General features: G+C 43.9%; 1 protein-coding gene across 2 annotated transcripts in view; it reads left to right on the top strand.

The window, feature by feature from the left end:
* The window catches only part of LOC107381856 (CUB and sushi domain-containing protein 1), a 668,617-nt gene that overhangs the window by 550,490 nt on the left and 92,957 nt on the right, over positions 1 to 25,170 (top strand). For both annotated transcript variants that reach the window (XM_015953775.3, XM_015953774.3), the window contains exons 33-39: positions 12,863 to 12,979; positions 13,075 to 13,188; positions 14,959 to 15,054; positions 15,210 to 15,413; positions 19,071 to 19,195; positions 19,291 to 19,387; positions 24,927 to 25,031. In XM_015953775.3, coding sequence (XP_015809261.3) covers positions 12,863 to 12,979; positions 13,075 to 13,188; positions 14,959 to 15,054; positions 15,210 to 15,413; positions 19,071 to 19,195; positions 19,291 to 19,387; positions 24,927 to 25,031 — 858 coding nt within the window. The remainder of the gene's footprint in view (positions 1 to 12,862; positions 12,980 to 13,074; positions 13,189 to 14,958; positions 15,055 to 15,209; positions 15,414 to 19,070; positions 19,196 to 19,290; positions 19,388 to 24,926; positions 25,032 to 25,170) is intronic.

Raw genomic sequence — 25,170 nt, 5'->3', positions numbered from 1 at the left:
ACACGGTTTGGGCTGGTATCATCAAAGATGAGCTTGTGGGGCCTTTTCAGGTTGAGGATGGAGTCAAGCTCAACTCCCAGTCCTACTGCCAGTTTCTGGAAGACACCTTCTTCAAGCAGTGGTACAGGAAGAAGTCTGCATCCTTCAAGAAAAACATGATTTTCATGCAGGTTAATGCTCCATCACACGCGTCCAAGTACTCCACAGCGTGGCTGGCAAGAAAGGGTATAAAAGAAGAAAAACTGATGACATGGCCTCCTTGTTCACCTGATCTGAACCCCATTGAGAACCTGTGGTCCATCATCAAATGTGAGATTTACAAGGAGGGAAAACAGTACACCTCTCTGAACAGTGTCTGGGAGGCTGTGGTTGCTGCTGCACGCAGTGTTGACGGTGAACAGATCAAAACACTGACAGAATCCATGGATGGCAGGCTTTTGAGTGTCCTTGCAAAGAAAGGTGGCTATATTGGTCGCTGATTTGTTTTTGTATTGTTTTTGAAAGTCAGAAATGTATATTTGGGAATGTGGAGATGTTATATTGGTTTCACTGGTAAAATTACATCATTGAAATGGGTATATATTTGTTTTTAGTTAAGTTGCCTAATAATTATGCACAGTAATAGTTACCTGCACACACAGATATCCCCCTAAATTAGTTAAAACCAAAAACAAACTAAACACTACTTCCAAAAACATTCAGCTTTGATATTAATGAGTTTTTGGGTTAATTGAGAACATGGTTGTTGTTCAATACTAAAATTATTCCTCAAAAATACAACTTGCCTAATAATTCTGCACTCCCTGTAGTTTTAAATCTGGTGTTAAGGACCTTCATTAGCTTTTGATCTGAGCACCGTGGAGTGCGGCCAGAAGAGTGAGGGATTAAAAAGTCTGATACATATTTTGGAGCTTGTCCATTAAGAGCTCTAAAAGTCAAAATAAACTTTTAAAATCAATTCTAAACTTGACTGGTAGCCAATGTAAAGAAGATAAAGCAGGTGTCGTGTGAGCCCTTCTATTGGTTCCTGTTAAAAGCCTTGATGCAGCGTTCTGGACCAACTGGAGACGATTGACATCTGATTTGTTAAAACAAGTAAAGATAGAGTTACAATAATCTAAACAAGAGGAAATAAAAGCATGGATCATCATCTCCAAGTCCGAATTTGAAGTAAATGCTCTCAATTTGGAAATGTTTCTCAAATGATAAAAGCAGTTTTTTACTAAATGTTTTGAGTGGCAGCTCAAAGACATGGACAGGTCAAAAAGAACACCAAGGTTTCTGAGACTGGTCTGGACTGAGGAGCTCAGGGAACCAAGGTGTTGTTTGATTAAGAGCACGTTCTGTTCAGGAGCAATGATCAGTGTTTCAGTCTTGCTTGAGTTCAACTGAAGACAGTTACTGGCTTTGTCAGAAGATATGGTTGACGTGTCCATCAACCATGTCTTGTGGCTTTGGTGGTAGTTTATATCCCAGGTAAGTCAGCTCAACTGATCACAGATGGAGTCAGTCAAACTTTTCTATCCATCACTGAATGCTGACTTACTTTCTTCCTGTCTTGATCTTCACCATAGGCTTGGGGCAGATCGAGCAGTTTCACACTCTAGTTCAGCTGTTTCCTCTTTCAGCTAACACACCCGTTAGCCCACATTGAAAGCAGCTCCTTCTACCAATGGAGTCGATGGCATGGGAGCTCATCTCTGTACTTGCAGAGACAAAATCTCAAGCAAAAATCCACATTTTAGGGATTATACCTTCCCAGTACCCAATAAATGTCATTGAATCCATCCTGCAAGAGTTGCTGCTTGATAAGAAGGCCTTTTCCACTATTAAAGAGAACTTGGCAGCTATTTCTGCCCGTCACTCATTTTGAGAGGAAACTGGCAAGCCACACCCCTGGTGTGTGCTTCCAAAAAGGGAGCACACAGGCTTTTCCAATGTGTCATCCTCTGCTGCCTTCCTGGGATCTGTCCTTGGTGCTGAATGATCTCTCTGGGCCCCTATTTGAACCAATGGACAGCAGTAGCTCAGGAGGGAGAGCGGTTGTCCAGCAATTGGAAGGTTGAAGGTTCGATCCAGACTTTGACCAGAGAATTCTACTGTTGAGTCCTTGGGCGAGACACTTAACCCGCCTTGCCTGCTGGTGGTGGTCAGAGGGACTGGTGGCCTCTGTCAGTGCCCCCCCCCCCCCCCCCCCCCAGCTGTGGCTACATCATAGCTCATCCCCGCCAGCTTGTCAATATGTGTGAGTGTGAATGGGGGGTTGTAGAACCCTAATGCCTGATTTATACTTCTCCGTCTGCGTCAGTGCGGAGACACGCAACACCGTTATCCGTCCTTGCGTAGGGCACGCAAGTACGTACAGAGTCGAGCCCACTTTTTTAAACATCCGTCGAACGAGACGGATTACACAAGCTTGTGATTGGTCAGGACGCCGCTGTTGTTTACAGCGCCGCCATTGCAAAGAGAGCCGAGGATAACTAGCGGCAGACACGGAGAAGCTTGAAGAATACCTCGCGAAAAAATTCTAAAAATATGAACGTTTCATCCTCCCGTGACTGTAGGAGTGAAAAGATGCGCAGCAAGCGTTTTATTTGTGGACGGAAATGACAGGAAACGTGGGTTTAGAGGTGGGGAGCGCATGAAGCGGCAGGAGAATGAGAGACAAATATGTCCGTGTTAAAAGTCTCTTATATACACAAAAAACACAATATAAACAAACTATCTTGGACCGATACATGACAGGATACCACAGAACAGCGCTACGCCCTCTGTGGTCCTGCCGGGCAATAGCTTTGCAACACTCTCCAGGAGACGGAGAAGTATGAGAGCAAAACGCTTCCATCAATCCGTGCGTGTCTGTCCCTTGCGGAGCTGACGGAGAAGCATAAACCAGGCTGGCACTATACAAATACATGCCATTTACCATTTTGCTCTGCTTACTTTGGTGGGGTTGTTGTTGTTGTTTTTTTTCTGGACAGCACTTAGAGCTGCTTTATGTATGAAAATTGCTTTATAAATAAAAGTGAAATCATTTAAAGTCAGAATTTCAATTAATCTCAAGAGCATCAATCACTTGTGTTCATTTACATTCGGTGATCATATGATGTATTAAATTCATTATAGTACAATTAAAATACAGTTTGGTTCTAAATTTAAGCAAAGCTAGTTTCTGCAGATGGACACATTATTTCCTTAGGTTGTTTTAATCCCAAATAAAATTAAACACTTTTTATGATAAAAATCTAAACTGATAAACATTTTCAAACAGATTGTCTCATGGAGAAATCTCTGAGTTCTTGGAAACAACTTTAAAAGTTATTACTGAGACCAACCATTGGTGTAATCTTGTTTTTCAGACTTAAAAAGACTTGATTCATCACACTAAAGTAGGAGAGGCTGCATGCTCCTGCAGCGGAGGATTGATTTCTGACACAACGCCAGTTTCACTCTGTTGTTTTTAAAATGTTCACTTTTCATTCAAGACAAATATGCAATACTTTTTGTGCACCATTTTCTATTATACGAGATTAAGGTAAGCCTGGTAAAATATTTTCATTGTTATCTTTTCACACAGTGTCATGTCAAAAGATCTGAACTGAAGTATTTTTTCACCTAAATGGTTTGTGGCTCATACTTGCATAGTGCTATTGTCGTGAGCCGGGGTGAGTACTCGCTCCCACTAAACATCTCCGAGTGTGTTTGCAGGAGAGGGAGCAGCAGCTGCACCAGATCGGCTGATTAGCGGGTCGACTACTTAAGGAGATGGTGAACACAGCTCGATGCTGGATGATTACTACGACTCGGTAGTTTCCAGCATTCGCTCTAGTCCTCAGGTTTTCTCTTGGAAATACTCTAGTGTGTTTTTTGATCTCGTTGGGATTTTTGTATTTTTGGCCTACCCACCTCAGGTTCTCTGCACACCTGGAATTACTCGCTCACAGGGTGTCCGCGGGGTTTTAAAAAGTATTAAAAAGTGATAAATAAAAATAGTCAAATTTAAGGCCATTAAAAGTGTTAAATTTGGTCTCAGAGGTATTATTTTTTCCAAGTTAGGTATTATTTTTTTCAGACTATCAGGTGTCGTATTCTGAACATCGACATAGAAATATATTCCGAATGAAATGTTTTGAACGATTATAAAAATAAAACAAGCCGATCATTTGCTCCTCCCACTTGAGCTGCCCTGAGTTACAAATGAAGCGCTCCGTTGCCAACTTAGCGACTTTGATGCTATTTCTAGCAGCTTTTCAGACCCCCTTCTTGACTTTTTAAATCTTAAAAGTACCTAGCAAACACCTCAGAAACATCTCTGGTAACCCTTAGCTACTTTCTGGATAACTGTCGTCGACATTTCCTGCAGGTTAGCTAAACACTCCGCCTGCGCTCCCGGCCGTTCTTCAGGACAGTAGGAAAGGGAATGATGCAGTGATGTGTCAGTCGCTAAAGAAACGGCTCTCAGAGTCGGCTCCCTGTTGGATTAACCAGAGTGAGTGACACACACACCACACCTGCGGGCTTCTGAGCCACTAAAAACGGCTAAATGTGCGTGTGCGGCACGCTAAACACACGTGTAGCTTGCCCCGATTGCTGTGAGACCGGGTTGGGGGGGTGGGGGGTGCAGCTGTGGTTGGGACAATTATTACATTAACTGATGGACTTGTAAATAAATAGTTTATAAATAAGGTAGAAATAAGTTCCTCACGCTGATAACTAATAACTAATCTCTCTGAGGACTCGGTGCTAGTGCACGCTCCTACAGCACCTTGACACGACTCAATAAATGCTATGCAACATTTAGTGAACAGCAATTTGCATGTATTTGTTATAAATGCCACTGTATAATTCTTGCTGTCAGTATTTGCAAGATATTGGTATTTGGGTCTGTACGGGTTAGACTTAAATGAGTTAAACCAAGGTCTATAGCCCTTGGATCATAAACTATGAGCTATACGTATATTGGTCTTTTTATACTGGGAATCAGGAGTTCTTTTAGTGATCATCTTGTTTCTTGTTTATTTTTGCCCTGATTGTTCCCTGAGCAGTTTTATGACTGAATAAAAATAAAAATAAAAAATCTACATAAATTGAAAAATCGTCTTAAATAATCGAGATCTCAATTTCAGTCACAATAATCGTGATTATTGTTTTTGCCATAATTGAGCAGCCCTACTTTAGCATATCCGGTCACATAATGATGACGTCATATTCAGTGGTCGTTCTGCATCATTTCAGGCCTCGTGGTCAACTGTCTGAACCGCAGAACAGAAGTGCCTGTCTTATTTTCTAAGTAAAATAAATATGTGCAATACGTTGTCAACATCAGTGAGTCTCTAAGTCTATTCTTTTTGTATGTTATATATGTTAAAATATGTGTAAATAGGTCGCTGATTAACACTTGCAATTTAGTGTTGTGATGGTTTTAAAAAAATTCTGAAGGTAGTAAAAAAAAGTATTAAAAAGTAGTAAATTTTACTTAGGGATTGCTGTATATACCCTGGCTCAACTCCCATAGGACTCCTGGACTCCTCGCTCAGTCACGTTCATCATCATCCTCTCTGACCGACCCGCTCTCTCTCTCTCGACCCCACGCTCCCTCTCCAGCTCTGAACATCTCCCCTCTGGATCCACCCCAGCTCTCAACCTCCCCTCATTTCCAAAACCCAATCATCCCCCGTAAGTCTCCTCTCAGCAAATCCTGCCTAGACTGTTCTCCCAGGACTCACCTCTGGTTCACTCTCCCTCCAGACGCTGTTTCCCGTTCTCCTGATCCGCTGGAATTCCCAGTGCACCCTCATTTCTCATTATTAAATAAAATCATTTTATTTTTTTCATCAATCTGTGTACGGGTTCAGGATTCTGCATGTCTTGGGTTAGACACCTTGCCCAAACCATGACAGCTATATGAAGTCCAAGGACTAGAAAGTGCTTTACCCTACGATCAGTCAACTAGTTTCCATAGCTTCCTTCACTGTTTGCCTCTCATCATAGCTTATTTTTCCATTTAAGCATTAACATATGGACAAACCTCTTAACCTGCAATGAAAGCTTTGTTAATGTGACTTACTGTGTAAGTCTTCCTCTAGGGTCAGCAAGGCCAAACTTTTTGATCGTATTTCTAAAGATATGTATTGCTGTGAGACCCTCTGAGAATTGGGTTCAGAGTTGCACAGGTTCTAGCAAATTGAAAACCTTGGACTTTGCTCTTTTTTAAATGTTTCTCTTTTTAAAAAACAAAAAATTTATTTCACTCCTTGCATCAATGTTCTCTGTCCAAGACATCCACATTCACATCCAACTTTATCCTTAAGATGTAAGTGGACAGAGGAGAGAGAGAGAGAGAGAGAGAGAGAGGGAGAGAGAGAGAGAGAGAGAGAGAGAGAGAGAGAGAGGGAGAGGGAGAGAGAGAGAGAGAGAGAGAGAGAGAGAGAGAGAGAGAGAGAGAGAGAGAGAGAGAGAGAGAGAGAGAGAGAGAGAGTGTGTGCGGTTTTTTAGTTCTATTTAAGGAGTTAAACTTTCTTTACTGTGCTGAACTGTATACACAACCCCATCCAGCATCTGTTTGGGCGTTCTGTTTTTTTTTTTTTATAAACCAGTTGTGGTTTGAGGTTGACCAGGGCATTAAAGAGCAAGTCACCCAAAGATCAACTTTTTTTGCTGATAAACTGTATAGCGTGTCTAATAGTGCTGTAGACATGCAGTCATTGTTTTGGCATTTTAGTGCATCTCATTTAAAATATAAAATGTGGAATGACCAACCAAGTACTACAAGAACAGGGGCTTCCTGAAGACCCTGCTCTTCAGAGAGCATCTTCTAAACTAGCACCCTCCCTGTACCCATCCCCTTCTCTACCATCCACTCCTTGTTCCCTCCTCTCCATGATTCAGCATGCTGCCTCACTGAAACCTACGACTGACCGGAAATTGGTTGTTATTCTTGTTGTTGTTGTTGTTATTGTTGTTTTTAGCATCAAGGGCAACATGCCGATTATCACTTGTAAGTCGCTTTGGACAAAAGCGTCTGCTAAATACATAAACATAAACATTCTGCCTAAAAGTAGTGTTGCACCCTCTTCAGGTTAAAAATCTGCACTACATTTGAATTTTAATCAGCCATTGCTATTGGCTGAGTCCGTAGTACTCATTCCTGGTCGTGGAGAGCTGATGTCCAACATGTTTCTGTTTTACCTGTGCTCCAACACACCTGATTTCAATCACCAGGTGATTAACAGGCATCTGAAGAGCTTATAGAGCTGCTGCACAGGTGAATCAACCACTGACTTAATTGTATTTCAGTAGAGAAACAAGGAAAACATGCTGGATATCAGCTGTCATATTGCGTTGCTGAGTTTTGGCCACACTCATGGCTGTCTCATCCACTCATGAGCAGATATGAAATAATATGCTCTCCTCTTCCATAAAAAGCTTCCTCCTCCCTCTCTTCAGGTGAAGGAGGTGAAGAGAAATCCTCTAGACTATGAAGTGTGCTGCTGCTTCTCTGTCTGTCTGCTTCTCCTGAGCGTGCCTGTGTGTGTGCATGCATGTTAACAGCGCATCTCGCCAACAGAGACCACAGTGGTGTGGGGTAGGCTGAGCTACCAGTTGATACTTTAGCATCACCTTCTTGGTCCACCAGGCTATGCCTCTTTCTGTTGCAGGGAAATGTGGGTGGAGTAAGATTCTTGTAGGGGGTGACTGAATTTTTAAGCTTAAAAAAATGTTTCAGACCTTCAAGGTTTTGCCCCCATGTTCTATTTGTCAGCTGGATGATGCTGTGGGATTTTTTTTTTTTTTTTTTTTTGAGATTTCTTTGTTGATTTAACTAAAGTCCAGTTTAGAGGCTTGGTGTACTTTCTTGGCCTGTGCCCTGGATCACTGAGAACCTTCACTAGAAGTTCATTTTCTTCCAATTCTACTGATGGTTAAGAGAAAATCACTTGCCCTAACACTAAAAATAACAAGCCTTATTAATAGCATATTTATAATATTTTTTCAATATATAAAACATACAGGTATGACATGTATGAATTATTTATGATTTATTTATTTATTTAAACATGTCAGGTATGACAGGTATTGCATTTGACTGTATGATCAAATATAAAAAATGTTGTATGTGTATTTATGATCTGTGTTTTACTGAGCATACAAAAGTTTGTCCAGCCTCATTGAGAAGTATATCAAGTCACTATTAAACATTGTGATTAAATTTTTCTACAATTTATATAGCAAGTGTAGAACATTTCAAAACTCGCTTCCTGACCTCCTGTTGCCTGCTTCAGCGCTGCCATGTGCATGCGTGAGAGCAACAGGAAAAGAAGGCGTGAATCACGAGCAGAAGGACTACAAATGTCGTGTGAATGTGCAAATGATCAAAGTGCATGGCTGTGTGAGAAAGAGACTGAATTTCATTGCGTGTTTTTTTTTTTTTTTTTTTTTTGCATTTATTTGTGTGTTTGAGCGGAAAGGGTGTGAGTGATCAAAGCATGTGTGTGAAGGCTTTTGATAAGGCTGACACCTGAGCCTAGAGCTGCACCACCGGGGGATTGTGGGTAGATCAAGACAAGACCTCTAGACCGGGGGGTTTGAAAACAAGAGCACAAAAAAAATCAACTAAAAAACCAATCAGTATCACTACACAGGATTGCAAGGAGAGGAAAGAAAGGGGGTTATCACTACGGTGCTTTAGGAAACGAAGAAAGTACAAAGGGAGGGAAATGGAGGAGAGGAGGATGTGGGGTTAGGCGCACAACAACTGCCTATCAGGAACGTTTTACCATGATTTAAAATGTTGGCATTGTTACCTGATTACTCTGCACCTGTAGCATTATCCTAATGTCTACGCATGTCATCTTACTGACTTTGACACACACTACAGAAAAATCCTCGGGGGCACCATGATACCCCACTGTGGTTTCTCAAAGTGCTTGCGGGCTCTCTTGTGGACTTTCTTCAGTCTTTCGGTATCCAGAAGACCAAAAATCTGTCTTTTCTTAAAAGAGAAGCCCTCGAGGGCATGTTTAAGGGTACGTTCCGAGCTCATAACTACTAGCATTTATGCTTTATGATCCTGCACAAAGACATCACTTCCTCACATCTTAGCAGCACTGTCAGAGCCCCTGACTTTGGCAGCAGATTAATTTGCAAAATGTTGTTCCATGTCTCATCAAGAACGGTTAAACTTTGCACTCGTATGCTCTCACATTTTCAACAAGCACCGAAGTGATGGTAATTAAAATGTGTCAGGGGGGTGCAGCTGATGTCGTTGGTGGATAATAGGTCTGACCCTCAGGGGTCTGCTGTATACCGACCAAAACAAGACAAGAAGGGTACAGGCCCGATCGGCAGACGAGAAGAGAGATAAGAATACACAGAGAATGGATTGTGTGTGTGTTGTGTGAAGATGACATTGACAGATGTGCTTCTTGCAGCTGATTTTTTTTACACACACATTTAGAGACACTTACATAAATGTCAGTGACCTTTGGCTTGCTAAGAGTGTCAAGTGTCCACACACCAACAAACTGTCTACCGACTTGGTTTCTCACTCTCATAGGGATGCTAAAGATGAATCGAGCCACGCGGCTTCTTCCTCATAGGTCATGCAGTGGTTGGTTGTACTAATGGGCATTCTGAGGATCCAGTGCTGTGATACAGGAGATCACACACTGTGTTTAAGTTCAAACCAGCAAAAAAGGCACTTCAATGTTTCTCTTTCTAAGCTTTTGCCAAGGGGAATTAAGCACTTTGAAAATGCTATAACCTAACTTATCGAGGACATTAATTTTCTAGTAAACTGAGCAAATTCTGATTTAATTTAAAGTAACAATCAAAACAGATGAGAGTGGTGATGTGCTCACCATCTCTGAGTGCAATGGGCAGTCGTCCAACACTGAGGCCAGAAAGCATCCATTCATCTTTCGGTTGTCAAAATCCACAGTCAGGCTGTCTTTTTGACCAAACAGATCAAAAAGCTTCTGCTGCCAGTTTAGTCATCTGACCCCAATTCAACTGACTCATGCTTTTCAAGAAGAAAACAGCAGGCTAAAATCAAGACCTGACAAAACATCATCGGAGAGAATGCAGTTGCTATGGCTTTTGTGCAAAAGGCATTAATGTGTTTTATTTCTAATTCTTGTGGGTTCACCCTACTGAGAGTGAGTTTTCTCAGTAATAATATCAAACCTTGAGCTTCTCAGAACTGAGCTGTGTAACGTCCAAAAGGGTCTATTTTTCACCATCCAATTGACACAACATAACCTTTCATGTCAACATCATCTGGACTCCCAAAACAACCCTTTTCTCACTTATTGCTCCTCAATGGAAACGTAAACATTCTCTCCCAAGGTCCTACACTCTGCGTGAAAGCCAGACGTCAACATTCTTCGCTCTGAATAAGTGAAAACTCCATGATTTTACAACTCACAAGCTTACAATAATCATATGTGATGAATGAACAAGATGTTTAAATCAAATGATTGAATAGTCTGTGCTTAATGGCATTGAAATTAATATTGTTCTTACAGTGATCCATTTATATCACAAATCACTATGTGTTTGATTTAACAAGTTAATCATTGTTCACACTCATACACATTACAGTAAGATACTCATTAAGGTTAATATGCAATTCTCAAAAGAGTTTTAAAGATTCTTTTTCACAATGTTAAGAAATCTTTGTATCTGAGGAGGGCGTGGCTTTCTGAGGGATGATGGTAAATACTCAGAAATGTGTCAAATTATGATTGGCCAAACTTGGCCAGAACTAATAACAACGTAGTTTAATAAAACAAGAATTACTTCCCGATGAATTCAGTTTCCAGCTAACACCCCAATTCGGCCAAATCCGGAAAAAAGCCTCTTTTGAAAAAAACTCCTATGACCTCCTGTCAAAGCCTCTCTGCAATGCTGCAGCTGACACAGCCAACCGGCTCTTCTAAGAGCCAAGCAAACATCCATCTTAGATGCAAATAAGCATTCCAACCTCCTGCCTTCACCTCGAGGGATCTCAGACTGGACGGGTCCTATTGAAGCTATCTACAGGTTCCTGATATCAGAGGTTCACTCCACCGGCTGTGACCCGCACGACCCCCCGGATCGAACGAGAACCTCCACACCAAGGGTGTGTCGACTTGGCATGAGAAATTGCGTCTGATGCTGTTTTTAATAAACAACTCTCTAGTTTAGAACCAAACAAATAATTATTTTACACCCAGATTTGACTATTTCTCTCAGATACAAAGAGCAGTTGCTTCAACATCTAGCTTCCATCACAAAACCTCACATCCACCACACCACATCTCATTATTCATATCTTATCATGTATAAATTGTTAGTTTAGGAAAAAGAATTAAATGAATTTTATAAACTATATACTGACTCTGTCTGAATTAATACGAAGTGTGTTTATGGTCTCTAAAGAAGCAAAGAACCCTAGAATTTTCTGATTAAACATTCAAAGATCTATCAGATTGATACTTTATATTTATATGGAATCATCACATCTAAATGGTCATAATTAAATTAATACGTTTTAATTGCTATAGCTGTTATGGCATTTTATTACTAGAGATTTGAGATTGTTCCATTAGCACTGCTCTCTCCACAAGGGTCGTTTCACTTTCACATCAAGAAAGTATCCTCCATACCTGAAGTTCTGTGCTGTAGCTTAGCTTTGTCTAGGATTGCTTTTCTAGACCGAGATGCCCGAGGTTGTGTTAGAGCCACCACCAGAACTATGCCATTTCTTCATTCAGCCCATTGTTTTTCATGAGATTCTGGCGTTCTTTCATCTTGAGGTTTATGATTTTTTTTTTTTGTATTTGTATGTTTATTTTACTGTCACTCTGCAATCTGTTGACCACCTACATGTTTGATTTGTTAGCCATCACCTGCTTGTTTAAATATGGAAGTTTCATTGTCTAAGTTAACCCATTAGTCATCATCACACACTGGTGAAGTTACAGTACGTCTCCACATTTGACCCATTCCTGTAGAGAGCGGTAATCTGCAGCAGTGGCTGCGCTCAGGAACTCTTTGGTGGTTTAACCCCCCCAATCCAACTTCTCAACACTATGTGTCAAGAAGGGACGCACTGAGTCCCATGTTTAAATCACTTTCAGATTACCTCTGTAATGTAAAGTGCATTATAAATAAAATTTATTATTATTATTATTATTATTATACAATGGATTTTAACCCTGATCTCAGGGTGGACACTCTACCACTAGGCCACTAGCTCCCTCAAACTAGTGTAGGCAGCGCCAATGTTCCCTCTGGTTTTAGCTCTTAACTTCGCCTCCAAAGACATTACTCTCTTGCTTTGACTTCCAGGCTCCGCCATGATGCCAACAAAAAAAGCTAACTTCTTTTTTTCTTCTTCTTGTGCATTACATTGATGATCAATGAACTGAAAACGCTAATCGTTAGCTCCTTCAAACTAGTGTAGGCTGTGTTGATGTTCACTCTGGTTTTAGGTCTTTGTTTCGCCTCCAAAGACATTACTCTTACTTTTACTTCCAGGCTCCACCATAACACCAACAGAAAAAGCTAACTTCTTCTTTTAATTCTTCTTGTGCTTTTCATTGTCAGTCGGCGAACTGAACATGCTAACCATTAGCATTACAATTAACAGCCGTAAAGCAGGTAAAGAGCTTTCCCTAGGACACCTACTGGCTCCACAAAACTGTCACGTGTGGTTTTTGGTCAGCAGAGGGCTCAGAGTGATGTTAAATGTGAAATTGGTCAAGATTCTAACTCAACAGTCACTGAGATCAATGTCAAAGATCTAGCTTAAAGTAGAAAATATTTTCTATTCTTACTTTAAGTGAAAATAGAAAATGACATTTGTTTCTTTCTCCAGCTCCATGTGGCGGACAGTATGGTGGATCAGAAGGTGTTGTTTTGTCTCCAAACTTTCCTCTAAACTACACCACAAGACAGTCTTGTTCCTACTACATCACTGTGTCCCCACAGTTTGGTGAGTATTTTAAGGGTGGCAACAGCCATTTTTTATAAGAGCACCAGCAGGAAAAACACGTTTTTAACCCATGTTTGTTCCTCTGTTTTGTTTAGTGGTGTTTGGTCAGTTTGCTGTTTTCCAAACAGCGATGAATGACTCAGTGGAACTGTTTGATGGAGCAAATGAAAATGCTCGATTGCTCAGCTCCTTAGCTGGGTCACATTCAGGTGAGAGTGACTAATTCTAACATAAAACAAAGCTAAAGGATTTTATGTTGTTGTTTATCCAAAAACTAATTTACGTATACGATTCTATGGCACTATATAGTTTTAAATTTGATGTAAGATTTGACTGATTTTAAACGTCCTGTTTTATCTGATTTACAATTCTCAAAGATTGTCGGAAAACTAGGATAATGAAATTCTGAGAGTAAAGAAAAAAAACAATCTGCTCTCAGGGCGGTGGAATAGAGCACCTCTGGTCATCACATTTTATTTGACATAGATGTATTTGACAAAAATCATAAAGTTGGAAGAGTCTCAGTGGGCATTTACAATGAAAAGTACAGGAACACAAGCCTCCAACTTTTAACCAGCAAAACTTTGCAGTATTTTGAGTCACTGCACTGTGACACGTTATGCATTGATGAAATCTGACAGATGCTGCAAAAGCAATGTAGATCATGAAATTTGAAGAATGAAATATGAAAAAATATTGATTACCATGACTCCTGGCAAATGTGATGCCATCGCCGCAGAGTTTTACTTTTATGTGAGTTGTGCGTGCCATTGCCAGCGGGCATGCTGCAGGGAAATCCCCATGGAACTGACATTAAGTTTCCTTCTCTGTAAGGCAAGGGTCTTTGTGTTTTTCTATGAAATGACAAATTTGCCTTTTCTACATACAGTTTTAAATCTGTTTAATTAAACACAAAAATCAAGCATTTATTAAAAATAAGCAACCAAAGGTAAGAAAATTCTGTTTGTTTGTAGATGAATGAGAACATGATACACACATCTTTGTGTTTGTGTAACAGTGTGGATTCTGTGTGTACTTTTATACCTGAGTAGGTCACTTTTTGTTTGATAAGTGGTGCTGCAAATTAGGTCATTTAGTTTTGTTCCCACCAACAATCCATCTAAATTAGTTTTCAGGAAGGAAGCCAGTTTGTATAATGTTGAATGCATGATTTGTTCTTTGAAGTTCATTTGAGTTTGTATTTCTTCTCTTGGAATAATAAAAAAAGAATGACACACAGCAGGCTTTACATAATAATGTTAGCTGTGTCATTACTCTGTCTCTCGCACGCGCGCTCACACACACACACACACACACACATGTAGGAGCAAACTGCTTTGTAGCACATTGTTCCACCTAACCAACTGATTATTCTGGCACAGAAACAAATTAACACACATGCATGCTTACTTAATAAACACACAAATGCCTACACACACACACACACACACACACACACACACACACACACACACACACACACACACACACACACACACACACACACACACACACACACACACACACACACACACACACACTTCTTAACACAGCTAATGACAGTTCTAAATGTCAGCCACACCAGGCCACATTTCCCTCATTTACTGTTGTTTGCTTTCTTTGCTTGTGTGTAACTTTGCATATAAATGCCTGTTTGGGTGAGACAACAAGATGGTGTGTGTGTGTGTGTGTGTGTGTTTGTGTGCGTGCGTGTGTGTGTGCGTGCGTGCGTTTGTTTGTTTGTTTGTTTGTTTGTTTGTGTTTGTGTGTGTGTGTGTGTGTGTGTGTGTGTGTGTGTGTGTGTGTGTGTGTGTGTGTGTGTGTGTGTGTGTGTGTGTGTGTGTGTGTGTGTGTGTGTGTGTTTGTGTGCATGCGTGTGTGTGTGTGATTGTGAATCAGTACAGTAATGTTGAAGCTGTTGAGTGGAACAGTTCTGTGTGCATGAGTGTTCATGCTATACATGCTTGTAATCATCACAGGAGAGACTTTTCCTCTAGCAACTTCCAATCAGATCATGCTCCGGTTCATTGCCAAGAGCGGTCAGTCGGCTAAAGGCTTTCATTTTGTCTACCAAGGTATGTTTTAATCGATTAGCTTCTGTTGGGATTCTTCTCTCACATACCTTCTTATATGTAAAAGGTTTTATTCATTTCAAGGTGAGCATGAACATCTCTCTCTTTCTCCTGTCCTTCTACTTTCTCATTTACTTTCATTGCCATCATGGCTGCAGCTGTGCCTCGGACAAGCGACAGTCAGTGCAGCTCAGTTCCAGAGCCTCGGTATGGCAGACGGATTGGTTCAGAGTTCTCGGTGGGCTCTGTTGTACGTTTTGAGTGCAGTCCAGGTTATCTGCTGAAAGGATCCAACGCCATTCGATGCCAGGCTGTCCCAGGTGCTCTTGCGCAGTGGAATTCAACCACGCCAAACTGTATAGGTGAGACAGACAAACCTGAGTTGTGGCTCACATAGCTCTGAGCTAACACTTTACCCAAATAAATGAAAGAAAAATATAGAAAAATACATTTTGTTTTTCTTAATACAATTATGTTTGTCTTCACTTTCTAATTATTTGAAAATGATGGCTGGTTTTGTTTTTTTACCTTTAAAGCAGCAGTCCGTAGTTTTCTGCCTGTCAGGGATTATGCATGACTTTTTTTTTCTCAATCCCTAAAAGTGTCTAATTAGCATCCCCTCTGTTCTGTTATATAACGTTGGCAATAGGAGCTTTTGGTTTGTTTTGTTTTACTAACACTGGCCGTTGTCCTGTAGACCCCATGCTAATTGAGTGCCACTCATTATTAGCAGTAGACCTTTCCTTATGTAAATCACAGAGCGTGCACGCATGTTTGCAGACACACCTAGACTGATGCAAATTTTGCAATATATGAATGAGAAGCATAAGGTGAGAATAATAATTGTGGGTTTAAGCTCTGTTGGCTGACTAGAGGTAGCATTCAGAAAGGAGAGGGAGGGCCTTAAGGTGCAATACATTTGCCACCTCTAGAGGACATCTTCTGACAAAAAATCGTCTTCGTTCGTCTTCGTCTTCCTCCGCTTATCCGGGTCCGGGTCGCGGGGGCAGCATCCCAATTAGGGAGCTCCAGGCCGTCCTCTCCCCGGCCTTGTCCACCAGCTCCTCCGGCAGGACCCCAAGGCGTTCCCGGACCAGATTGGAGATGTAACCTCTCCAACGTGTCCTGGGTCGACCCGGGGGCCTTCTGCCGGCAGGACATGCCCGAAACACCTCCCCGGGGAGGCGTCCAGGAGGCATCCTGACCAGATGCCCAAACCACCTCAACTGGCTCCTTTCGATCCGGAGGAGCAGCGGTTCTACTCCGAGTCCCTCCCGAATGTCCGAGCTCCTCACCCTATCTCTAAGGCTGAGCCCGGCCACCCTACGGAGGAAACTCATTTCGGCCGCTTGTATCCGCGATCTCGTTCTTTCGGTCATTACCCAAAGCTCATGACCATAGGTGAGGATTGGGACATAGATCGACCGGTAAATCGAGAGCCTGGCTTTCTGGCTCAGCTCCCTCTTCCCCACGACAGATCGGCTCAGCGTACGCATCACTGCAGACGCCGAACCAATCCGCCTGTCGATCTCCCGATCCCTCCTACCCTCACTCGTGAACAAGACCCCGAGATACTTAAACTCCTCCACTTGAGGTAGGACCTCTCCCCCGACCCGGAGGTGGCAAGCCACCCTTTTCCGGTCGAGAACCATGGTCTCAGATTTGGAGGTGCTGATCCTCATCCCAGCCGCTTCACATTCATGACAAAAAATTCTGGCTTTAATGTTCATATTTGGATTGTTTACACAAATATCCTGATGCTTGAGTTTCCTTATTTAGGAACTAATACCACATTCTGGTTACTTGCATAAAGTAATATATCAATATATTTAAAGGAAAAAAACATTTTTTTTCTAATGTAAGAGACATTAAATATTCCATTTTCTTTGTGCATCTTTGCCAAAATGTGGAATTAATTTTATCTTCATTTGGAAAACTTGGATAAATGCATATTTATCATAGATACGTTATTTTGTGAAAGTGTTTGCATAGAAAAAAAACATTTAAAATGGTAGAAATAATTACACAGATAATTTTCACTATAACTATTAGGCCCTTCTCACCAGTATTTTTTATTCGTTGGCTTTTAAATCAGTGGGTAACTGATGGTTATTTCATGTTTATTTATTTATTTTTTGTTACTTTTTTCTTTCAAAGAGTTAGGGATGAGCCGGATAAAGCCTTTTTGACGAGTACGAGCATGAAACGAGTAAAACTCGTAAATATCTGTAATCTTGCTGAAAGAAAATCCTCATTAGATAACTGACTGTCTTCACGCTCTGTGATTGGCCAGTCAAATAGAGCGCCCGCCCCTCCATACACACAAAACTGCAGCCGGGAGCTCACGGCTCCGTCCACGTCCGGTCCATCCAAGCACACACACAGACAGTAACGGATCTCTCTGTGCTTGCTTCACTGTTGCTCACATTTCTTCAGTACTCCCTATGTTTTCTTCAGTTTGCCTCTTTTGAAAGTTACTTTAAAGTTATTTAAAGTAACTTTTTTTGTAACGTACGTGGCAAGGACGTAATTTTCACTTTAGAAGTGGGGGGGACACGGGGGGGGGGGGGGGTATCTTTACAGTATGCTCTAATGGGAAACAGGCTTCAACACAAACGGTTGTTTTCTGCGTGGTCCTAGAGCGCAACCAGTGTCAATTTAATATAGCGTAATATTGTTTTTGGATGGTAAAAAGTGCAGGGGTCAAAACTTGACTTTGGAAAAAGTGGGGGGGACATGTCGCCCCCCACCCCCACCCCCCACCCCCCCACCCCCAAAAATTACATCCATGGTACGTGGTGCATTTGACAAGACAGAGCTGTAAACGGCTCGTGCTGTGTCAGTCACTGCTTCCGCTCCGGTCAGGTTTTTTTCCCTCTCTTTCTCTTCCTCAGGATCCATTCCCTCTTTCCTATTCACTCTCTCTCTTTCTTTACATTTTTTAATCACAATTGTCTATTTTTTGCTCATTTTAAATAAAATTTAATCATTTTCTAAATTCTTTTTTCTATTTTACATGTTTTGTTTTTGTGAAGCGCCCCGTGATTTTTATCTTGAGAGGCGCTATAGAAAAGATCTTTTCTTCTCTCTCTCTCTTAATTCATGCACTTAAATATTAATGTTCTGATTTTATTGAAAAACTTGTTCTGTAATAGTTCCTTTATTATTGTGATCAAAAACATTTAACCTAAACTCTGAGGCTGCTCTGTAAATAGTTTTCAAATAAACAATACACATAGCAACTTCTGATCAGACTTAAAATTACGTATTGATGTAAGCCACACCCACTTCCGGTTAAACTACACCCAACTTCCGGGTTAGGCCACGCCCACTCCGAATACAGCTACAGATAATTTAGATGGTTGAACAGATGCAGATAGTGGTGTACTCGCTCATCCCTACAAAGAGTACTATTTTTATTGGTGATGTATATCACTTTGTCCAGCCTTATGCTATTCTTGGTTATGCTAATGTTACTTTTTGAAACTCTCAAACACTTGACCTAGTATTTTTAAACCGTTTGATTTTTTTTTTTGTTTCCCTTTCATTTTCAAGCTCAAGTAGTATTGAGATCATTTCTAAAACAATGAAGTCAAGTTTATGTTTTCTTGTTCTTCTGCTGTGCACTCCTTCAGTTCATTTCTTTATAGCAGGGTCATTAAATCTGTCTGCTCAAACACAAAAGAAAACGTTGAAGAGAGGTTACAAAAAGACCTTAAGCAGTTGGGCTCTCTGGGTAATCATCCTGTTATAAGTAATTAGAGCTTTTGTTTCAGTTATTCTAAGAAACATAATATTTGTCCGTGCAAAGTCTCTCTGAGAGCTGCTGTTTTGCAGACAGCTTGAACTTGAGTTTTTATCGTGAATAACGTTTGTTCTCTCCAGCTCCCAGTAGAGGTCATTTGAATGCTACATTGTTTGTCTCTGTGTGCACCGGGGTACATTCTGGCATTCTGTCCTAAAGGCTAGCTATGTAGTTAATATATGATCCCTGGAATTTTCATTTTGTTTCCCTTTAGTTCCCTGCAGTGGCAATTTGACTGAACGTCGGGGTACTATTTTGTCCCCTGGCTACCCTGAACCTTATCCAAATGGGCTAAACTGTCTGTGGAGAATCCATGTCAGTGAAGGAGCAGGGATACAGGTATATACGCGTAATCTTGTCATTATCCATATACTTATTGGTGCATGGTGCCAGTGTGCCTGTTCAATGTATTTTTTCTGTTTTTTACTTCATAGATCCAAGTCATTACATTTGCAACTGAGCACAACTGGGACTCCTTGGAGATTTACGATGGAGGTGACATGACGGCTCCAAAGTTGGGCTCATTCTCTGGTAGGGCTACACGCTAGGAAGATGTACAGAAACATGTGCATGGGCAACTATACACCAGAGCTGAGTACAATTATTTTATTGGTCAAACAAGATAGATCCTAAACTCGAAGAATACATGCACATACGCAAAGAAAAACTGTTACAAATGTCTAATATTCCGTCTCTTAAAAGTAAAGGTTTGTGGAAAAACTGAAAACATATTTATGCTCTAACCTTTTCCAGTTTCCCTCCACATCCACCTCAAGCACATACCTGTCACACAGCTTTCACACATGAAGCACACCGCCCATAGGCTATTGCGCACGTGCGCGCGCGCACACACACACACACGCACACACACACACACACACACACACACACACACACACACACACACACACACACACACACACACACACACACACATGTGCACACATCCATGAGTGTACCTTAAAAGGGAGCTGCCTATTACAAACAGAGTGATCTAATGTTGACTGCTGAGCAGCTTCAATGAGGGGCACATTCCTCTTTTAAGAAAACCAACAATACTTTACGTCCACAGAGAGCAAATGGTTGGAGTATCCTCTGTGGTGTCCAGGACTGAACAGGACGTGGCATCTAGATTACAGCTGGAAAAGGCAGACAAGTGTACTCTAATGAAGTGCCTTTATGCAGCTTAAGTCTCTTACTACAAAAACAGGCTCTTATGGCGGTGAAGTGTTATTTGTCTCCGTCTAATTTTCATATCTGCTTTAAAACCCTGAACTAGAGAGATTTTTCTTTTTCACGTAAGCCTTGGTGCTTCTATAATGTACTTATGTGCATGTCTTCTACACTTGAAATTCTCAAAATTCACACCTTTTGGAGCCAATTTATATACAGGAAGATACTGCCAATGAAAGCTTTTTTTGGAAAGTAGAAAGCAAATATTTCTAATTTTAATGTGAATATTACAGGTGGAATTGTTCACACCATGGGTACATGCCAGTTCCTGGTAAACCTACCTTTAGATTTCGGACCTTTTTAATCATTTGTTGGAAGATATCAAAATCCAATATGGTGAATCTGAACAATAACCCAACCTTACTGTGATTTAAGAACTTGGGGGTGTTCATTTATCTAGCCATCATCTTCTGCTAAACCAGGGTCAGGCTGCATGGAGCAGAGCAGCCTATGCAGAGAGACCCAGACTTCTCTCATCCCAAACACTTGGGCCAGCTCCTCCAGAGGAATCCTAAGGCTTTCTCAGGCCAGGCCCAGGACACGTACAGGCCTTTTCCATCGGGACATCTCCGCAAGAGTCGGGAGGGTGCGGTCCGGTCTATTCCAGCTTTTCCAACATCACCGTTCGATATTTTCCTTCGCTGTACATCCCGGCCCCTGCTTACTTGTGATTCCAAGCGCTCTGACCCGGACTGACATCGTGACTGTCGGCTGCTGAATGGCTATGGAGTGGAGTTGCTGTTTGCTCCAGAGTTTTTTGGCTGCGGCAATTTCCAGGTTTAGAGTCTAACAGAACACAGTAAAACTGAGCTAGATGTTCAAAATCACCACCATTTTTGTGCTGAGTTTTGCTTCTGTGTAGCATACAGGCCACCCATACTGATTACGTATCACCTCAGGCTATTTTTGTCTCGAGTAAAGACACCCCCCACCGCAAATGCCGCAGGTCCCCCCACCTCCCCCTGTGCGATATGGAGGGTGCCCCCACTTTTCATCTCGGAGCTGGCCGGGGAAACCACCTACTAAGGTGAGATGAGTTAACCCACGCTGTACAGAGCCATTACAGTCTCTCCAGTGTGTCCTGGTGTCTTCCTTTAAGTCTCCTCCTGGTTTGACGTGCCCGGAAAACCTCGCCAAGGAGGCGTCCAGGAGGAATCCTAACTAGATGCCTGAGCCACCTCAACTGGTTCCTCTCGACGTGGAGGAGCAGTGGATCTAGTCCGAGCCCCTCGCGGATGACCAAGCTTCTCACCCTGATTCTAAGAGCCCAGACACCCTGCAGAGAAAACTCATTTTGGCCACTTGTTTCTGCAATCTCATTTATTTTGTCAATACCCAAAGATTCCGGCTCAGCTCTTTCTTCACCGACCAGTACAACACCTGCATTACTGCACCAATTCCTCTATCAATCTCTTGTTCCTCATTTGTGAATAAGACCCTGAAACACTTAAAGGCAGGCCCTTGTCCCTGACCCAGAGAAGGCATTTTTTCATTTTCCTGGATTTGGAGGTGTTGATTTTTATCCCGACTTATTCACTCAACTTCTAACTGCTCCAGTGAAAGTTACAGATTCCAGGGTTGCTTCAGCCCAATTTTGATCCAGCACTGGGTTATGTCACACCCTGTCTTGTCTCCCCACTTTGTTCAGTCCTGTGTCCATGTTAATTGCTCCCACCTGCCTCTCGTCTCCCAATCACCCAAGGTCCCAGCTCCTCCTGTATATAAACCCTGTTAGTCCATTTTGTCTGGTTGGTTCATTGTTTCATTGTCCTGCGTGTCCTCGATTAAATCAGTGTTTTAAATGTTCCTGTCTGCCTCCCTGCCTGTTTCTTCCCCTGCACTTGGATCCTCACCTCCGTCTCACTCACCGGCACGTTGTGACAGAATGAACCAACCCAGTAAAGGATCCAGCGGGGAGGTTCTTCCTTGGGAGTGTTTGCTCCAGTTTGTAACCGCAGATCACCGGCCGGCTTCTCCTCCTTTGGCCTCGTCTCGCCGCAGACGCTGTCGCCGAACCCCGGCTGCGACGATCCCCTCCGCCCTCCTGGAGCTAAATGTGGGGTTGGACCAGGAGACGCAGCTAGACCGCTCCTGCTACATGGGCACCAGACTGGCTGTGTGCTCCCCCGGAGCTGGCCCACAGCGTTGGGAAGGATGCCGGGGTGCACCATCACCCCTGGTCCCAGGACAGAGCCGCAAGCTCGCTGCAGCTCCGGCTCGGCGCGCCAGCTTGGACCCGCTCCCAGTCAGACCAGCAGTCCCGTCTCCGGTCCAATCAGCACCTCCGTCATCTGCAGGCGGAGGGACCACGCCTACAGCCCAGCTGACAGAGCTCGTCGGCCTCCAGGCGGAGCGTGGCCGGATTCGTCAGCTTGTCAGCCTCCAGGAGTTCCAGCTGGTCACCCTATCCTCCCCGAATTACCAGGAGAAGGTTCCGGTCCAGTCTGCAGCTCCCTCATCCCTTGGCCAAAGGATCGAACCCGCAGTCCACCCAGCAGAGCTTGCCGGTCTCCGAGCTGAGCTGGCCCAACTCCATCAGAGCCTCAGTCTCCAGGAGCTCCAGCTTGACAATATATCCTCCCTGCTCTCCCAGTTTCCGGCACCACCAGTTCAGTCAGCTCCTGTCCCAGCGTTAGACCCGGAGGTCGCACCACATCCAGTTCCAGCGGTGGTCCCGGAGGTTGCACCGCATCCAGTCCAGCCTGTCCAAGCGGTCCCGTCTGTAGCAACTCCTCCTCCACTCCAGAAGCTGGCGGTCAAGAAGCCAACGTCCAGAAGCCGACGCCACCGGACCAGAAGTCGACGCCCCCGGACCAGAAGTCGATGGTCCAGAAATCGACAGTCCAGAAGCCGACGGTCCAGAAGCCGACGCCCCCGGAACAGAAGTCAACGCCCCCGGCCCAGAAGTCGACGCCCCCGGACCAGAAGTCGACGGTCCAGAAATCGACGGTCCAGAAGCCGACGCCCCTGGACCAGAAGTCGACGTCTCCGGACCAGAAGTCGACGGTCCAGAAGCCAACGCTCCCGGACCAGAAGTCGACGCCCCCGGACCAGACGTCGACGGTCCAGAAGTCGAAGGACCAGAAATCGACGCCCCCGGACCAGAAGTCGACGCCTCCGGACCAGAAGTAGATGGAGGTCGACACCCCTTCCAGTCCTGTGGTCGACGCCCTTTCCAGTCCAGAGGCCGACGCTCTTTCCAGTCCAGAGGTCGACGCTCCTTCGTATCTAGACGTCAATGCTCCTTCGTGTCCAGAGGTCGACGCTCCTTCGTATCCAGCGGTCAACGCTCCTTCGTGTCCAGAGGTCGATGCTCCCTTGTGTCCAGACGTCGATGCTCCCTCGTGTCCAGACGTTGACGCTCCCTCGTGTCCAGAGGTCGGCGCTCCCTCGTGTCCAGAGGTCGGCGTTCCCTCGTGTCCAGAGGTTGACATTCCCTCGTGTCCAGAGGTCGACGTCCCCTCCAGTCCAGTGGTCGACGCCGTCTCCAGTCCATTGGTCGATGCCATCTCCAGTCCAGTGGTCAACGCCGTCTCCAGTCCTGTGGTTGACGCCGTCTCCAGTCCCGTGGTCGACGCCTTCTCCAGTCCCGTGGTCGACGCCGTCTCCAGTCCAGTGGTCGATGCCGCCGTCTCCAGTTCAGTGGTCGACCCCGTCTCCAGTCCCGTGGTCGATGCCGTCTCCAGTCCAGTGGTCGACGCCGCCGCCTCAAGCCCAGTGGTCGACGCCGACGCCTCCAGCCCAGAGGCCGACGATGCCGCCTCCAGCCCAGAGGCCGATGACGTCACCTCCAGCCCAGGGGCCGACGACACCACCTCCAGCCCAGGGGCCGACGATGCCGCCTCCATCCCTGAGGTCGTCGCCGCCGCCTCCAGTCCAGAAGTCAAAGACGTGTCCTCCGGTGTCTCTGCCTCCGGTCACCACCAGTCTTGCCCTCACCAGGCGCGGGCCCCCAAGAGCCCGTCGTTGCCTCCTCCTCTGCCAGAGACGCAGGCCACCAAGAGCCTGTCGTCGCCTCCTCCTCTGCCACAGACAGAGGCCCCCAAGTGCCCGTCGTCGCCTCCTCCTCTGCCACAGACGCAGGCCCCCAAGAGCCCGTCGTCGCCTCCTCCTCTGCCACAGACGCAGGCCCCCAAGAGTCCGTCGCCGCCTCCTCTGCCCCAGGCGCTGGCCCCCGGACTCTACTGGTCTCTTCCTCCTCTCCGTCGGTCCCTCGGTCCGTCTCGGCCCTCCCTCCGGGTCCCCCTCCTCCAGCCCTGCTTTATGTTCCTGTGGGCGTCTGGAATCTGCCCTTTGAGGGGGGGTACTGTCACACCCTGTCTTGTCTCCCCATTTTGTTCAGTCCTGTGTCCATGTTAATTGCTCCCACCTGCCTCTCGTCTCCCAATCACCTAAGGTCCCAGCTCCTCCTGTATTTAAACCCTGTTAGTCCATTTTGTCTGGTTGGTTCATTGTTTCATTGTCCTGTGTGTCCTCCGTTAAATCAGTGTTTTAAATGTTCCTGTCTACCTCCCTGCCTGTTTCTTCCCCTGCACTTGGATCCTCACCTCCGTCTCACTCACCGGCACGTTGTGACAGGTTACCAAAATAATCCAAACTGGGATCATTTTGTGGTGTGCATGGTCACTTCATTTCTGTTTACATCCTTTTTTACAGCATATTTAATTAACTAAAATATAGATTTTTTATCAGCTGTAATAGTTTATAAAGCAACATTTTTATCATATTTTTTGAATATCAAAAGAACACACAAACACTAAATGAGCAAGAATAGAGCTAGCTTTCATCTGTTTTTTGAGAAATAACACAACCTTTCATGTGCATGTGTGTTTTCCAGGGACAACAGCTCCCGCTCTTCTGAACTCAACGTCCAATCAGCTGCTTTTGCACTTCCAGAGCGACATCAGCGTAGTGGCAGCAGGATTTCACCTGGAATACAAAAGTACGAGCTGGAGAGAATGTTGGTTTGTTGCATGAATTTGCTTCACAGGAAAACTACTCGCTGATGTAAAATAACAAAGGATGTAATATTGTGTCCCTTCTAACCAGAAATGCACACAAACACACACCATCGCTGCCAA

This window comes from Nothobranchius furzeri, chromosome 9 (genome assembly GCF_043380555.1).
Source record: "Nothobranchius furzeri strain GRZ-AD chromosome 9, NfurGRZ-RIMD1, whole genome shotgun sequence".
In the NCBI taxonomy this organism is placed as follows: domain Eukaryota; kingdom Metazoa; phylum Chordata; class Actinopteri; order Cyprinodontiformes; family Nothobranchiidae; genus Nothobranchius; species Nothobranchius furzeri.
The sequence above is the reverse complement of the archived record's forward strand: the minus strand, read 5'-3'. Positions and strand labels throughout refer to the sequence as shown.